Below are 17,674 nucleotides of genomic sequence, written 5' to 3'. Positions count from 1 at the left end.
ATTTATCAATCCCTATCAACAAAGCTAGACATATTGTGATCAATCGAATGAATGGTGTATTGTGGTGTGGTCTATGGGCACACCTTGCACAGATAATATAATACTGTGCTATAGTACCTTGGTCTGTCACAATACTTATCTAAATCTATATTCTGTAATGCGAAATGAATGGAAACTAATGTATTGGGATTTATCCATTTTATTTAGGATGTGTTACTTGCACAATCTACAGCTATAAAATCGATATCATTAAGATAATATTTAATTCAATAAGATTTATTGAAAATGCTTCAAAATCAAAATCGGCGAGCTAACGAATCGGCCTAGGTACCTACTCCAATTTTATGTGGAATTACGAAAAAAAATAAAGCAAGCATTCTTAAAACAAGTTGATTCAGCTTATATAAAAATATACCTATTTGACTTTTATATCCTATTTATAAAAAAAAATATACAAGTACATACAATATAATTTAGAATCCCAGAGATATTAGGTAATAAAGTGAGGTAAATGGTCGTGTATCACAGCACCATCCAGGTCACTGCCACCAAAAATATAACAAATAAAAGCACCATGTATCCGCAGCTTTACTAACCTCTGTCTCTGATCCTGCCATTCAGACTTCCTCCGATTATCTCGCAGAAAGCAATCGCTTGATAAGGCTAACTGTTTAATAGATCACTGCGCAGGCGCGCCTTACACAAAACATACCAGTATCATTTGACAATTTGCGAGCAATCACGGCATTGTCGCCGCTCTTTATTCAACATCAGATAATACATGAAAATTGTCATGACCATTGTGTCCGCGCTTTTGTTGCTTTAATGACTGCGCTCCGATTTAGTTTGCTTCGAAAACGGTCATCAGTTCACATTTGTACGCCCATCCGATCGGTTCGGAACATCAGGCAGTTCAAACAGAGAGAATAAAACGTTATTGCACATAGTCATAGCTTTCGATTCTTCTAAATGCAGACTCTCAAGCTAAAATTGGTGAAATCTTGGCGTGAATTAAAGATCTGCAAAACAATGGTCATTAAGTCATTGGTACGTATTTTGAAGATGTAAAACATGTAATAGTTAAACATGTCATATCCATTGGACGCTCAGATCAAACCGATACAGAAGCTGGCGAAGAATTCCAATCCGTACCACATCAAGCGACCGATGAACGCTTTCATGGTCTGGTCGAGGTTGCAGAGAAAGAAAATATCGATGATGAACCCGAAGCTTCACAACTCAGAGATTTCAAAGCGTCTGGGCTTGGAATGGAAGAGTCTGGACGAAGCAGAGAAACGGCCATACATAGATGAAGCTAAGCGATTAAGGCTAAAGCACATGCACGATTATCCAGACTATAAATATCGGCCAAGACGGAAGAATCGACTGGAGACAACGTACAGCACGACCATCTACTCACGAGACTCCTTCGTTGAGATGGAACCGAGATCTGATTACCAGATGCCAATAAGCTATTCAGATCCTCAATACATGTACAATAACATGATCTATTCGCCGATCAGCCAGCCATCTTTCGTGCCAGTGAGGAAGGAAGAAATACCCATAGATGTACGACCTCTGCCGTCAATTGAGAGCATTTCCCCAAGGCCTTTCGCGGTGGTGAACCAGCAGATGATGGTGAAGGCGTACCAGAATCTGCATTATGTGCCTGATGATGTAGCTAGGATTTCGTATTATCCCTTTAGTGTTCAATAGATTTAGTGGTATTAGAATGTTGGGTTGTGGAATAAAACGCCTTCTTCACAATTGATATTTTAATATTCCTCCTTGTTACATTCACTTTTTACTATAATATTCGCAATCTTTCACAATCTTAAATAATAGATTTAAATAACCCTAAAACAAGCATGAGGCACGGCTAAGGCACTGACTTGTTGACCGCACTGGTCGGCTGTTCAGGATCAATTGCTAGCTGATCGTTTCTTCAAAAAATGTGAGCGATCGACTGACAACTAACCGACTGGAGGGGAGGTTAAGTTGTCAGGCGGTAGATTATAAATAACAGAAAACCTTGTCTATGGAAAATAATGTACTATGTATGATTTTAAGATTTGTAACAGCTCGGCCATCCGATCTTCAACGAGTGCCTTCGTTGGCTTAAATTAAATTTAAACAAAAATAAAATGTTAAAATATGGAAAACAAAATGCAACCATACTTACATGAAATTGAAACAAATACTTATAATAATATGTATTTACAACTAGTTCCCGAAGTTTGAATTGGTATGATTAGCTTTTACAAATAATCAAAATTACACAAGGAAACAAGCCTAGAATAAGATTTACAAATTTCGAAAAAAAAAAAAAAAGAAAATAAATAAATATATATATATCTCTATTGGAACTACTTCGACAATCGCTACAAACATTTGTATAACAAAAACTCACTTCTCTATCCGTTTGATTAGGACTAATTCAAATTCAAATAATTTATTGCTCACCAATACATTTTTACATATTAGTGACCTTATGCAGGTATTGCAATACAATCATAATGTTATATTTAAATTACATAATACTATCTCATACATTTAAATTTGACAATAATTAGATCACAAAAATAACAATGTACAATAATAATTGTTGCTTTCTTATGGGCGGCACACCATTGTACCCAGCATGCCCTCAACAGTAATCAAAATCACTCAGAACTCACTGCTTGCACATAGACTGCATATTGTTACTCTTTGGGCGGCACATCACTGTACCCAGCATGCCCTCAACAGTAATAAAAATCACTCAGTACTCATTGCTTGCACATAGACTGCATATTGTTACTCTTTGGGCGGCACATCATGCCCGGCATGCCCACAGTATGTAAGCTATTCGTTTTGGGCGGCACATCATTGTGCCCGGCATACCCATAATAATCATACAAAATCACTCGGTACTCACTGTTCACACATATACTGCATTTTGGTTCTCGTTGGGCGGCATATTGTGCCCGGCATGCCCACAATATGCAAGCTATTTCAAATTCCATGTGTTTGTTATAAACGTCGATCATTCTTCGTTCATAACAAACACGTAGACTTGACTCGTCATTTATAGAAGGATGTGTATTACAACATACATAAAGAACTTTAAACTACCTAATGTGTATGTATAAAATTTAATTATTTTGATTCTCAATGGCATCAGAACAACTATCATCACCGTCATTATCGCTATCAGACATCGATTTAAAATTTAACCAAGGGTGCATTTTGTCGGCTGCCACGACAGCTTCGTACCGCCTACCTTTTCGAGATAAAGGGGTATCCTCTACCACATAACGGTCGTTTGGTAAAACTTTAATTACGCGGTACGGTCCCTGTAGTTTGGGTTCCAACTTTTTAGACTGCCCGCTACCAGATGCAACTGCTCTCAAAATTCGCACTAGATCACCTACTTTATATACTTTTGCCGCTTTTCTTTTTCTATTATACCGTTCTTCACTGACCTTCGCTTGCTGTTGCATCAGGCAGCGTGCATCTAATCTAATATCGTCAATCTTACCGTCTACTATTCCATGTCCTACATCCGAAATTACTTCACTTAATATACCTTGCGAAGGATTTGTAACTCTACGCCCAAATAATAATTCACTAGGAGTTTTTTTTGTGACGTCGTGTATTGTCGTATTAATGCCTAACTGTATATCCGATAGATTATCATCCCATGTTCTAGGATCTTTGCCATGGTTCATGGTTCCCAATGATGCCAATATAGTTCGGTTTGACCTTTCTACTTGACCATTTGCTCGCGGCGTGGCTACTGCATTCATAACATGCTTTATGCCTAAGGCCTGTATAAACTTCCTAAACCTCTTGCTGGTAAAACAGCTACCTCTATCAGAAATGAGGCGTGTTGGAGTACCAAAATACCCAATAAGATTTTTTTTTAATTACTTTTATAGTTTCCGACGTTTTGGTACTTTTGACGGCAGCCAAAGAAACAAATTTAGTAAAGGCATCGATGATTACTAAGATATATGAGTTCCCCTTCTTACTCTTAATGAAAGGCCCAACATGGTCCACGTGGACCGTGTGAAAGGGGATTTCTACTTTTTCTATGGAATGTAGGTGACCTTGTCGAGCACCACCTGGCATCTTATGGTGAGCACATTCTAAACATGCTGAAACATATTTGGTGACAAAGGTTCTCATTTTAGGAAACCAATATAATGCCCGAATACGATCTAAAGTCTTTTCTAACCCAAAATGGCCTACGTCATCGTGATTGGCTTTAACAATTTGCCAGCGTGCGCCTCTAGGCACTACCCATTTGATATTATCATCAGCTATGATCCTGTATACACGTCCATTTTTTTAATTTGTAATTTTGAAATGTACTTACTATGTTGGGGGATTCTGGATCACTTAATATTTCTTTAATACGCCTTATATCGTCATCTGAAGATTGAACAGTAGTAATCCAATCTTCAGCAGTAACACTAAGTATATCAATAACGTGCAAATCGTCTACTTTTGAGTCTGATGGAGCTCGACTCAGGGCATCCACATGTGACATCTTATCTCCTGGTCGATACTCAATTTCACAGTCATATTCTTGTAACTGCACCCACCATCTTGCAATTTTCGGGATCACATCTCGTTTTGTAAGTGTGGTGCGTAATGAATTACAATCTGTTAGTATTTTGAAGCGTAGGCCTAACAAGTAGACCCTAAATTTGTTTAATGACGCTATCACAGCTAGAGTTTCTAACTCAAACGAGTGAAGTTTCTGCTCTTCTACCGTGGTTTGACGACTGTAGTATGCTACAACTCTCCATAAACCTTTCTCGTCTTTCTGAAGAAGAATACCCGCGATGCCGAATCTACACGCATCCGTGTGTAACTGAGTTTCTAAATTTTTGTCGTATAGTGCGAGAATTGGTCTGCTGGTCAATCGTTTTTTAATCTCTGTAAATGCAGTTGCTTCTTCTTCCCCCCATTTCCAAGGCGCATTTTTCTTTAGAAGACCCGTCAATGGTTTTACTATCAGAGCAAAATCCTTGACAAATCTTCTAAAGAAGCTGGCAAGACCTAAAAATCGTCTAACGTCATGCTGATTTAAGGGAGTAGGAAATTTTGAGACTGCTCCAGTTTTTGCAGAGCCTGGTTGGATACCATTACCACTTATTTCAAACCCTAAAAAGTCTAATTTATCAAACATAAATTTACATTTCTGCATTTTCAGTGTTAAGCCTCCTTCTTTTAATAAGTTCAAAACTTCTTCTAGTCTTTGCAGCGCTTCATCAAAGCAACGCGCGGGTATCAAAACATCATCCATATACACAATTACATAACTTAACCGTGCTTTATTAAGAATCTTATGCATGGCTCTTTGGAAAACCGAAGGAGCGTTTGCTAAGCCAAATGGCATTCTGGTGTATTCATATTGTCCATCTGGCGTGACAAACGCGGTCTTCTCTTGAGACTTCTCCGAGATGGGAATCTGATAGTACCCTGAAGCCAAATCCAGCGATATGAACATCTTATGGCCCGCTAATTGATCAAGAAGGTCTTCTACCCTAGGGAGAGGATAATGGTCTCGCTTAGTCCTGCTGTTTAAGGCTCTGTAGTCAACACACATTCGCCTCTCACCACTTTTCTTTCTTACCAATACAATGGGGCTCGCGTAAGGTGATGAAGACTCCTTAACTATGCCACAATCTAACATTTCTGCTACCATGCGCCTGACATCTTCTCTTTCTGCATACGAGAGTCTATAAGGCCTGTAAACTACCGGTTCTTCATTCTTTAATTGTATATCCATTTCTAATACAGTTGTAAATCCGAGATCCTTAAGACAGGAAGAAAAACAGCTGCTATATCTTGCGAGCAAGTCCTTCACCATTTGTTTTTCTAATTCGCTAAGATTATCCCCTATAACAGGCTCAGATATATCATTCCTGTCAGTGAAATTAACGTTATTTACATATTTACAATCATTACTCATTACCATACTGCGTATCAGCAACTGTTCACGTTCTAGAATTAAACCCTTAGTTCTAGGATTTAAGATAAGAAGACAGCCTAATCCATCTTTTAATTCATATTCTCCCGGAAACAAATAGAATTCAGAACCATTTTGTCCCCGCATACCACCTCTAACATATACAGTACAAGAAAGTTCAGGTTTTGCTAATACTGCGACAGTTTGTATTGCCTCAGGGTTAATATAAGTTTGCTCCCTACATAACAAGTGTATTTTAGCGTTTTGGGTCTTACAAATCTCCAGTTTATCTACGGTTTTAGTAATTTTAATACCCGGCCGTTCTGAAAATGAATGCCCTAGAAGCACTGGATAGTTAATGAGGTTATCATTAATAACTAATATTTCTATATCCTTTTCAGTAATTCCTTGTACCTCAATATTAGCTGTGTTTTACCTGAAAATAAAACACATATTAAATACTTACCTATATTTGAAGCTTACTTCATTGAGAAGGTACCTAGCTTTTTCCGCCTATTTTGCCCTCTCTTTCCGTTGTATATATGCTATCTCTCTCGCACACCTCTCCACCAGGTGGCGGGGCGCACGATAATGTGCGGGCGCTGGATGTTTTTTCATTGAGTCGAAATCCACAACAGGTGGACGTTAAGTGTAAGCTTCAAATATAGGTAAGTATTTAATATGTGTTTTATTTTCAGGTAAAACACAGCTATTAAACACTTGACCGTAATTTGAAGCTTACTTCATTGAGACCTGTTTGTTACCCACCTGGTGTACAATGTGACGCCAATGTGAATTTGAATACATAAGTAATTACTTATTTCTTTATTTGAAAGAGTAAGGTGTGCAGATAGTATACCTACTAATAAATCACACAAATTTTTATTTTATATAATATATTAACAATCCCAGATGAAAAGTTAATCAAATAAGAACCAAAAAGTTAATCATAATGATTAAAAGTATTAGAACTTATGAGATTGGTTCAAGCGTACCTTAGTTAACCTTTTTGAAAAGTTAAAGTTACTACAATTTCCACTATCTTTAGCGTAAATCTGCGAAAGCGCCAGTAACGACTTTCAATTACGCATTTAGATGTTACTTACAAAATGAAGCAACAGCTGATCCCGACGAGGCAAAAATACCTCAAACTCAAACCTTTATTTATTCAATTAGAACTCTGCAGAAGCATCATTGAATCATCTTAACATAGAATTACCAAATGTCTCAACTCACACAGTTTTAACCCAACCTGCTACAAGCGGACAAGAAGAGACCTTGGTCCTTACTTTTGGGGTCAGAAGTAAATTTAAAAGGTCACCCCTTGAATAAGGCATTAAAATAACAAAACAGGTAAATGGTTTAAATTATAAAACAGATTTTTAACATCCAACTAAACCGTGCGGTATCTTTTAATGTTTAGAGCCAACGTCGCAATCATAATCTAAACATGGCTGGTACTTTCAGTACAATGCATGAATTATTTATTTAAAACTGATAGGTCATAAACTCTGTACTGGAAACAAATATACTGAACCCAAGAGACTAAAATGATAAAGAGCTTATCTGTGTCCCAAAACTGCAATTACTACAGCTAAGTACGTTACTTTTAATCAATTCAGTTTTAAGATATAATTATGATTTACATCAGAACTTATATACCGAAAGTCTCGGGACTACATAACGTGACTTATTTATAATAGTGTTTGTGCATAACACTAGGCAGTCAACAGCTATATGAACGTCAGATAGGAAAAGAGCCAAATTTATCCAGTCAGTAATAAAGGATTTTAACTATACTTATTATAATTCAACCAACTACTACTAGCTACTCCGTACGTCTTTTGGGTAGACGGAGGCAAATAGGATTTTTATTCCAACTATATCATTTGATATTTTGAAAATGTACTCCACATTTTCATACCGTCAGAGTCATTTTGCAGATTATAGTGGTGCAGCACTGAACACTGTCTATTAGGTGGCTGGTGCTGCTGACCGGGCCTTCAGTTCCGCTTTCCAGAATACCTTCACCCTTCTAGGTGCTACTACTACTGAAATAGCGGTACTCTATCGCATCGTTCAGGTCTCTAACTGACAGGATTTCTCATATTATCGTAACAACCTCGCTCGTTCTAATGCTGGGGCCACACTAACGGGAAATGCCATTAATTAACGCGATAATGGACGTTAACTTTAGGTGTAGCCAGTATGATTTAACAACGGCATTAACATTGCCGTTTGGCGAGGCGATAGCTTTATCGCGAGAATTAACGCAATGAAGCGGTCACACTACGTCCATCTTGCTAGAATTTTAGTAAAATTAACGCCGTTTTTATCGCCAACAATCGGCATTCACGTTGACCGTTCAAGTGTAGCCACCCACTTAACGCCTTAAAAATTATCGGAATAATTATCGCGATAAAGGGCATTAGACGTTAGACGTTAGTGTGGCCCCAGCATTACGAGAACAAATTATCGCCAAGGAATTCTGCTGCAGGATAATGGCAAGAGAGATTATAAGCTTAACTATGCATTATTATGCTCTGGAATATGGTGGATTTTGAGTACTATCGTCGTCTGAAAGTATCTCCTTTCGATTAACTTCATTAAGGATGCAGATCTGATCCCATCTTTGTTCCGTAGGAATGCTACGACAGTCTAAACGTTACACTGGACAAAGAAAATTGCCCTAAATATAGTCGGTTGTTCCAACATCCGTAATATGGCTAGCCTACCTTGCTAGCCCTTGATTGTAACTGCTACCAATGCAGGCATTGCTCTCGTGTTGTCCACAGTTGTGCGAGTGCAAAAATGAAGAACAGAGCTCGTGGGGAGCTATGTCCAATGAATCTGTGTTAAGATTATGACAGTATATGACAGTTAGCTGTGGATGCGAAGACAGGACATTACTTTATTCATCCGTAAACACGCGAGGCAGCCACGGACAGCGATATAGCAAGAACTAAACTAGCAAAGTTTAGTTCGCTTACCAGACTTATATTTTAAAAGCCGTATAGTCTGTACCTACTGCATTTCATTTATTGCCCCCCCCCCCTCAAAGCAAAGAAATGAACAGTCATTTGGCAGAGCTTTCTCGTTAGGGTAGGGGTTCCAAGTAATATCTAATAATAAGAGGCTTTTGTTTGGATAGATTGACTTTCCGTTATTTATCCTCTATCCTATGTAACTCAACAGTCAGTATTCTCAGTATTCGTTGAGTACTTAAACGTTTTACGTAAATAGTTGTATATAACTTTATTATACAATATAATAATCCTGGTGGGATGACAAGAAACTTGTCTAACAAACGATTATCCTAATCCCTCAGCGATTTATTGTTTGAGCCCTGAAGAAAAATCTCATGGGTGCAATAATGAGGTCAAATGGGTTGAAAAACGAGTCAAATAAATTGCCTACAAGACCGGGCAACTAAAATAGGCCTATGAGAGGTCAAATATACGTAATCAATCGTTTGAAATTTGAAATTTGATTTTGAATCAATCGTCATTTGTTACATTCAATCGCTTTGCGATTAAAAAATCTCTTCCGATGTTTTTATATGAAAATTGGTCGGCTAGTGCCATTGAATGACGATACCACACATACCGTTGACACAAGGCTTGGTGACAATCCTCGAAACCACCGCCACAAATCATCTGCGAGATGATATTTGATCCGACTCGCCTTCCTTTGTTCTGAATAGGCTTTACATTGGTAAATACGATTTGTTCAATTCCAATTTCCATAATTGGTAAACCAATGGTGGTTTCCTGATTCCTGAAGCGTAAACTTTTAGGATACGAAGTATCAATTTCATGCGCCCATTATTTGACGTCTCTAACCTTTATTGTATTTATTAGGTCATATTACTATACTGCCCACTGTGAAGAAGATTTCAAAACCTTTTTCTACCTACCTTAGAAGAGTGAAGATCCGATACGGTCATATCCAAAACTTCTTTCGTGGGTCCTCGTTGACGAAAGCAAATATCTATGATCATTTTAATGATCAATCCTTTGTATATTTGCACCAATCGCCATCAAAGCCCCGCGAGGGCTGATATATATTTGCACCATGTCTCCGTGAGGTACTGTTGTAGTCAAAGCCCCGCGAGGGCTGATATATATTTGCACCATTTCTCCGTGAGGGACGGTTGTAATCAAAGCCCCGCGAGGGCTGATATATATTTGCACCATCTTTTCCGTGAGGGACGGTTGTAATCAAAGCCCCGCGAGGGCCGATATATATTTGCACCATTTCCCTGCGAGCGACAGCTGCGCGAGGGATGTTTGTAACTAGAAATAAGTAGGGCCTGCCAAAAAATGCTTAAGAGACACCCTGCGAGGGTGGATTTGACCTGGCTAACCCCTGCGAGGAGTAGTGGCCACATTTATGTATTCTGCTTCGAGCAAGAATACACCTTAGTGCTAATATAAAATTAGCAGTAAATAATCATTTAAATAATATAGCAATTAACAAGGTCCTTTAACTTATTTTCCAATGTTAGCGACAACTGTCCAGGATGAATTAATAAGAATTGATTTGACAATGGTAATTAATTATTATGTTTATATAAAAAAGAACTAACTATTTAATAAATTCATAATTCAAATCAATTCACTAAATTTTAAAATGAACTTCGATTCATTTTTATTTTTGTTCATGCAATCGATGTAACATTTAGTTGCTTTATATCCGTTAACATTCCTTACGAACGCAACCATACCGTCGTAGGACGTTATATTTAATTGAACAAAATAATCTCCACTCACCCGCAATTTTTTACTTTTTGTCAAGGTGTACAAGTTTCTAATATTATTCTAAAACGTTAGAAGTGAATTGTAAATCCTTTGAAATAAATGTATCTAAATCTAATTTATATTAAGGTATCTCGATAATTATTATACGATAACCCTTTCAGCACAAGTTCAGTAAACCAAAGAATTTAATTGTAAAATTTTGGTACTTACTCGTTTAAACAAAAAAGTTGCATCATTTGAAACATAGGAAACGTAATTTTCAATCAAATTAGCCGTGTGTAATATGTATATTTTCACATAAAAACGGATCAGAATAATACTCATAAAAGGACACGTATAGACTACGGATAGTTTTGAATGTGTGGTACATTCATGGTACGTATCTACTATACATGAGCGAATTCCATCATTATTCAGTTGAGCTGTAACTCCCGTACGATTTATAAAATAATATCACAACATGTTCTGACATGTCGTGACTTCTTGGAGCTGACTCATCTCGTTCGATAATTTTTAGTAATAAACTATTATAGGAATTCCGAACCGTTCCTAGCGATAACGACAATGTAATAAAGTCGTAGCAATGGATTGTATGCCTGTAAAGCTTTGAGTTGGCTCATATCCATACTAAGTAGGTATTAATTGTAATTTTTCCAAGAAAAATTCACTTGTAACCTTGTAATAAAAACACATTATTAAAAATGAAATAAATAATTAAAAATATCTATATACAAGAGAGGGTATTTGATATATCTAGTAATATCAAATAATCACAAAAGTAATATTAACGATTCGAGTAAAGCCGAACGGTAACACCGTTAAAATAGCTTTACTCACAGTATTAAAAATTCAAATATTAATTAGTACATATTGCATAATGAAATATTTCAAAAGAAAAGTTACTATTTCAAGTAAAATGTAACGGTTGTATCGTTAATTTTAAATATCTTTATTCATGCTATTAAGTATTTAAGCATATTGAAAAATAAACTATTGCTGAAGGATTCATTAAAAACCTCAGCATTTTAAATAAAGTCCAACGATTATACCGTTGACTTTAAAGATTTTTACTCATTTTTAAGTAAAATATTATTAGAATAGATGTAAAAATAACTCACTGTACCGATCCGACGGGATACACTTTTTAACACTTTTAGCACTTGCTTTAAGCAATACTTAATAGCACCAAGGTTGTAGTCTTGTAGACAACCTTCTCGCGGCGGAAGCTAGACGCCAATGAAAAAACATCCAGCGCCCGCACATTATCGTGCGCCCCGCCACCTGGTGGAGAGGTGTGCGAGAGAGATAGCATATATACAACGGAAAGAGAGGGCAAAATAGGCGGAAAAAGCTAGGTACCTTCTCAATGAAGTAAGCTTCAAATTACGGTCAAGTGTTTAATAACTAACGACTTACCGATAGGCTGGTACGGTATATTGCCTAGGCCTTTTAGTAAGGGTAAATCATTTGTGGTCCAATTGAACCCTAGATTTAGGGCGTCCGTCAACCGAATTAGAGTACATTCGCTTCCTAAATCTAAATGACATTGGACATTTACCCCGTTAATACGTATAGGAAAAGTGTAAATACTCGCCGATTGTTGACTAGAGATTTTCAACACGGTTTTTTCCTTATCTAGCTTTTGAGCGGGTTCCATTTTAGAACACGCATTAGACAAATGACCTAATAAATTACAACGACTACACTTTAATAACGGTTTATTGCATTTATAGCTGGGGTGACCTACTTCGTTACAATTGAAACAAGTTATCCGACCCGGTTCGAATCTATTCGGCTTATTCAAGACCCTATTTGAATTATTTGGTACCGGCCGTTTATCCCTATCTCGAATTGATCTTTCGGTATCCCTAGAAACGCCTGGTTTAACAGTTTTAAAAAATTTGAGTAACTGTTCAGGTTCAGAAAATTGTGCCGCTTGAGCTCCTAGTCTAATACCCCTATCTTCAATTCCATAAATTAGACAATCAACTGCATTTTTGCCATATATGTTGCAACGGTTTAGTAAGTTAATTTTAGTGTAATAATATAATTCGGGAGATTCACTAAACCGTAGTTTTTTATTCAACATTTCAGTTAATAATTCACCATAATTCTGGGTAGATGGAAAAGTTTCAATTAATTTAACTTTCCATTCCTCCCAAGAATACAGCAAAGTGGGGAGACTTTGGTACCACGTTTTAGCTATTCCCGAGAGTTTAGGCAGAGCGTAGTGCACGACTTGTTTTTCTGACCATTCGTAAATTAATTTACATTCCTCAACCTTCGATAACCACGCATTAACAGTCTGTTCTTTTGCCATTGGATCAAAATCAGGTATTACATTGTGAATAGACGAAAATTTATCACTAGAACTAGATTTCATCGATTTAATCGCATCAACAAATGAATCTATTAAAGTACTAGTTACATCGCTTTTATCACCTTTTTGGGGTCTTGTAATAGAACAGTCCTTACTACGTTTCCTACTTCTACGGTCCCGATCAATATTCATAATTCTGCTATCGTGGCGATTTCGTAGCTGACTGCGGCTACGACTTCGATGTTCACCTGATCGTTGGCTGCGACGTTCAATACTACGCCTAGAACGTCGCTCACCGGGACTCCTTTGGTGGTGCTCAGTGTTAGGGCGGCTCCGGTGACTGGCACTTCGGTTCGGGCTTGGGCGCTGACTGCGGCGGTCTGAGCGCTTTTCACTGCGGCGCTCTCTACTACGCCGGCTTCGCTGTTCATTGCCCTCACGACTGCCGTCTCGGCTGCGTGAAGGAGTCCTTGACCAATCACGGCCCATCACCAATCTTGTTATCGTTATCCCACTTCTGAAGCTGTTGGGTTGTGGAATAAAACGCCTTCTTCACAATTGATATTTTAATATTCCTCCTTGTTACATTCACTTTTTTACTATAATATTCGCAATCTTTCACAATCTTAAATAATAGATTTAAATAACCCTAAAACAAGCATGAGGCACGGCTAAGGCACTGACTTGTTGACCGCACTGGTCGGCTGTTCAGGATCAATTGCTAGCTGATCGTTTCTTCAAAAAATGTGAGCGATCGACTGACAACTAACCGACTGGAGGGGAGGTTAAGTTGTCAGGCGGTAGATTATAAATAACAGAAAACCTTGTCTATGGAAAATAATGTACTATGTATGATTTTAAGATTTGTAACAAGAAGTTCTGTATATTTTGTCTAAGAATCGGAAAATGGACGTTTCTTACGTTATGAGATATACATACGACAAATCTACATTATAATTTGTAGGAAATAGATTAGGTATATTTATTAACGTATTGATTAGTTCTGTGATGTTTTAAAACTAGTTACTTCCTTATTTATTCTCATAGAAATAGAAATAACGTTAGGAAATTGTATCATTAAAACTGCTTATTATTTATTAACAGCTTGTCATTTCGTACCTTTTCAGTATCAATGAACAATATTTATGGGAAACTGAGAGAAACAAATGAGAATATCATACATTCTTTAAAACTGACTGTTTGTACAAATGGTACTAGTCCGGGATACATCGCCCATTTTTGCAAGTGATTACTATCAAGCTAATTTTTCGTGAGTAGCTTTATTTTGATGAGATGCCCAATAATTTCATGTACGAAACTCTCGATTGTGGTAGCTTACAGAGGTAACAAGGATAAAAATTTTTGATTTGACGGTTCTCAAATATTTATTACGCAATTTGTAGGACAATATGTCTGTTGAATTATATAAGTATTAAATAAGTGATAATAAAAAAATCAGCTGGTTAGTAATCATTTATGATGACTTCGTTATCGATACACATTGGAAAGGGGGACTCTTTGATCAAACTATAGATTTTGTAGGACAAATATTTTTTCGAATAATTTAGATAATTATCTTGAGATTGAACAAAAAAAAACATTCAGTTAGTAATTAATATTTGAGAACCATCAAATCAAAATATTTTATCCTTGTTTCCTCTGGTAGCTACCACAATCAAAAGTTTCGTACATGAAATTATTGGGCATCTCATCAAAATAAAGCTACTCACGAAAAATTAGCTTGATAGTAATCACTTGCAAAAATGGGCGATGGATCCCGGACTATACTATTTAATAATAACAATTTTCAATATTTTGTAAATATTAATGAGTCGTAATATACAATTTTCCCCTATAGAGTACCTTAAATATCCAAATCCAAAATTTTAGCGCAAAAAAATCTTAATGTATAATGGTCGTAGATATTTTCTTGAATCAACGCATACATAGCCCGGGTGATTGGCTAGTATACTACCTAAACTAGATATATCAATCAGAATAAAAACAGTCGTTTACAAGAAAAATGGTTACTTCCGCGAACGGTTGGAAAACATCTCACCCTGTCATTTCCCGAATGATTGAGAAATAATGCTATCACGATGACGCGAAGGTTTGCACGGACAGATTGACAGACTGGTAATTGATTGTGTGTTTACATTAGGGAGCGGATCGCGTGGGATTTGGTATCTTTCGTTATATCTATGGTAGGTCCTATAGGGTCTTATATAAAGTTGTAATGTAGCTATGTAGAATCTATACTTATATTATAAAGTTGAAGAGTTTGTTTGTTTGAACGAGCAAAACTCAGGAAGGAAGCTACTGGTCCGATTAGAAAATTTATTTCTGTGTCAGATAGCCCATTTATCGAGGAAGGTTATAGGCTATAATATATTCGTTATAGGTTATAGGCTATAATATATAATCATCACGGTAAGACCAACAGGAGCGAACTCAGCGAAGCAATGCGGTTAAAACCGCGGGGCACAGCTAGTTTATAGTAACAAACGTATTGTAAGCCAAAGTAGAGTTAGATAAATCTTGATAAAATATAGAAATACTCATACAGATAACAGACACTAAATATTTACTAGTTCTTCAATTAATTTTCCGCTACGTATAAGTCGATAGACAGACAAGCAGCTAGACTTACTTGAACTTAAATAATTAAAAAAATAGTATTGGATTGTGGCTCGTAGTAGCTTGTATACAATTTTAAACTGTGAAAGCTTTTAAAATTAATACATATATATATTTTTAATTATTACAGGCAGCACAAAAAAAATGGTATTTTTTTACATTACCCATCCATGAAATCACTCTCATCATCAGCATTCTGAAATATCTATTCCAATTATTTTTTAATCCTTCACTAGGAATCGAACAGAGTATCTTCAATACACTAAATCCAACCACAGTACCACAGCGACAAATTCGCTAAATGCTCCCTTAAAATTAATCCCGTTACATAAAGCAGTAATTAACAATCAATCAAGTAACTATTGCCATCGAAGAGGTTTCAATTAACTTTGTAACTACTTTCAGTTAGATTCAGGCGTTTTTGTAAACATCGTTGCGGCTTGTTATATTTATATGGTGCTGTTAATACCATTAGATATAAAAAATAATTTAAAATTGAAAATGTGATGTTTATTTCAACTGATGAAGAATCAACAAGGATATATCTATTATGTAAAAACATTTTCCACTATATAATAAAATCAACTAAGTATGTGATTATGCTTGTTTGCAGGTCTCGTCAAAAATTAATAAAACGATATTTAAAATTCTTAAATAAAAATCTTATACGATTAAATTTAAATAATTGCAGAAACACACTCCCAAATTACACGCGAACACACACAACAATAATTATAATGATTTTTACACATTATTAATTACTTGTGTATCAGACACAGTAGTTTACGTTGAAATGAAATCGAGGACTCCAAAATACGGGTATAATTAATAATTAAGTAATTATTGAAAGAAATTACCTGAATTCTGACAGAACAGCTCTTGCAATATCCCACTGAAAGCTGGCTATAATTAAAGAAACCTCACGTTTCTTGCAAATTGCCAGTCGTTCAACAATTTAACCCTTCTTGTTTGAAGTTATTGTAAACGGACTGAATTAGAAATATCAATTTCTGAACTTCAATGTAAATAATTATAAGTGGGGTTAGTAAATTGGATATTATATAAAGTACAGATTTGATTATTTGCTGAGTTTTGTTGGTTTTACGTTTTTAATTTTGTATTTAGGTTATTTGGTGTTAGGTTGGTTATTTTTGTATTTTGTTTAAAGAAAGTCAATTTAAATTATATAATTATATAATATTATTATAAACTAGACGACTGTGTGAATGATATTGTATTTACTATATTTTAAATTTTAATAGTTATTTGAATACCAAAGTTATTAAAATAAATATGAAGAATATGACTTCTGTTCTGTGATTGATGTTCTCAATATAATAGACGAGGTCATATAAATGTCGTGGCCATATCGTAGATTTGCTCATTTCATGAAATGGCCAATTTAGTTTGGCCAGATCGTTAAATCGTCAACGTTTCACGATTTGGTCATCCACATTTGGCCAGATCGTCGATCTGGCCAAACGTGGATGGCCATTTCACGAAATGCGACCATTTTTGTTTCTTTTTTAAAAAGCGATTCGCTTCTGGCACTCGCCGGCCGCTGCCGCGGCACGCTCGCTTTGCTCGCTCGGCTCGTGCGTTGTTTATTATAGTCTAACCTAACCTAACCTAACTGTTTTCTATTGAAAAAACCATTCGCTTCGGCATTCGCCGGCGCTACCGCGGCACTAACTTAAATGACAATAAACAAGTTCTTAAAATATTCTGAATTTTTTAATGTTTTATGGACTCTCTAAGATATTTTATACGATCTGGCCAAATGTCGATGACCAAATCGTGAAACGTTGACGATTTAACGATCTGATCAAACTATGTTGGCCATTTCATGAAATGAGCAAATCTACGATATGGCCACGACATAAACATGAGCGTATTATTCGTACTAAAAGCTTTCAAACTCAAACATTTAATAAATTATCTAGGTCTCATTTGAATCCGCTGATGGGGTCACGGACGAATTCCACCATACCCGTG

General features: G+C 36.3%; 2 protein-coding genes across 2 annotated transcripts; one reads left to right on the top strand and one right to left on the bottom strand.

Moving 5' to 3' along the window:
- The first annotated feature begins 888 nt into the window (after window positions 1–888).
- On the top strand, window positions 889–14,069 carry LOC149490133 (transcription factor SOX-14-like). The gene is made up of 2 exons (XM_089700949.1): window positions 889–1,734; window positions 13,920–14,069. Exon 1 carries the CDS (start codon window positions 1,087–1,089, stop codon window positions 1,714–1,716), a length of 630 nt encoding a protein of 209 aa, XP_089557075.1. The 5' UTR covers window positions 889–1,086; the 3' UTR covers window positions 1,717–1,734; window positions 13,920–14,069.
- On the bottom strand, window positions 4,074–13,909 carry LOC149490134 (uncharacterized). The gene is made up of 3 exons (XM_089709699.1): window positions 12,139–13,909; window positions 4,361–6,156; window positions 4,074–4,130 (listed from the first exon to the last, which is right to left on the bottom strand). The coding sequence occupies exons 1-3, from the start codon at window positions 13,529–13,531 to the stop codon at window positions 4,074–4,076; spliced, it is 3,246 nt and encodes a 1,081-aa protein (XP_089565825.1). The 5' UTR covers window positions 13,532–13,909.
- Window positions 14,070–17,674: the final 3,605 nt, after the last annotated feature.

The sequence above is a fragment of the Colias philodice genome, chromosome 2 (genome assembly GCF_061535455.1).
Source record: "Colias philodice isolate Cphi_HAF_F1 chromosome 2, ilColPhil1 Martin Lab GWU primary, whole genome shotgun sequence".
Lineage (NCBI taxonomy): Eukaryota > Metazoa > Arthropoda > Insecta > Lepidoptera > Pieridae > Colias > Colias philodice.
Note: the sequence above shows the minus strand (reverse complement) of the source record. Positions and strands in the feature narration are given on the sequence as shown.

What these genes read in the sequence shown, in the direction of transcription:
- LOC149490133 (XM_089700949.1), top strand. Translation starts at nt 1,087, where the DNA reads ATGTCATATCCATTGGACGCTCAGATCAAACCGATACAGAAGCTGGCG.
- LOC149490134 (XM_089709699.1), bottom strand. Translation starts at nt 13,531, where the DNA reads ATGGGCCGTGATTGGTCAAGGACTCCTTCACGCAGCCGAGACGGCAGT. An exon ending in TATACCGTACCAGCCTATCG is followed by an intron (nt 6,157 to 12,138) that starts GTAAGTCGTTAG and finishes AAACTGTCGCAG; the next exon opens with TATTAGCAAAACCTGAACTT. An exon ending in ATCCAGAATCCCCCAACATA is followed by an intron (nt 4,131 to 4,360) that starts GTAAGTACATTT and finishes CAGCATGTTTAG; the next exon opens with AATGTGCTCACCATAAGATG.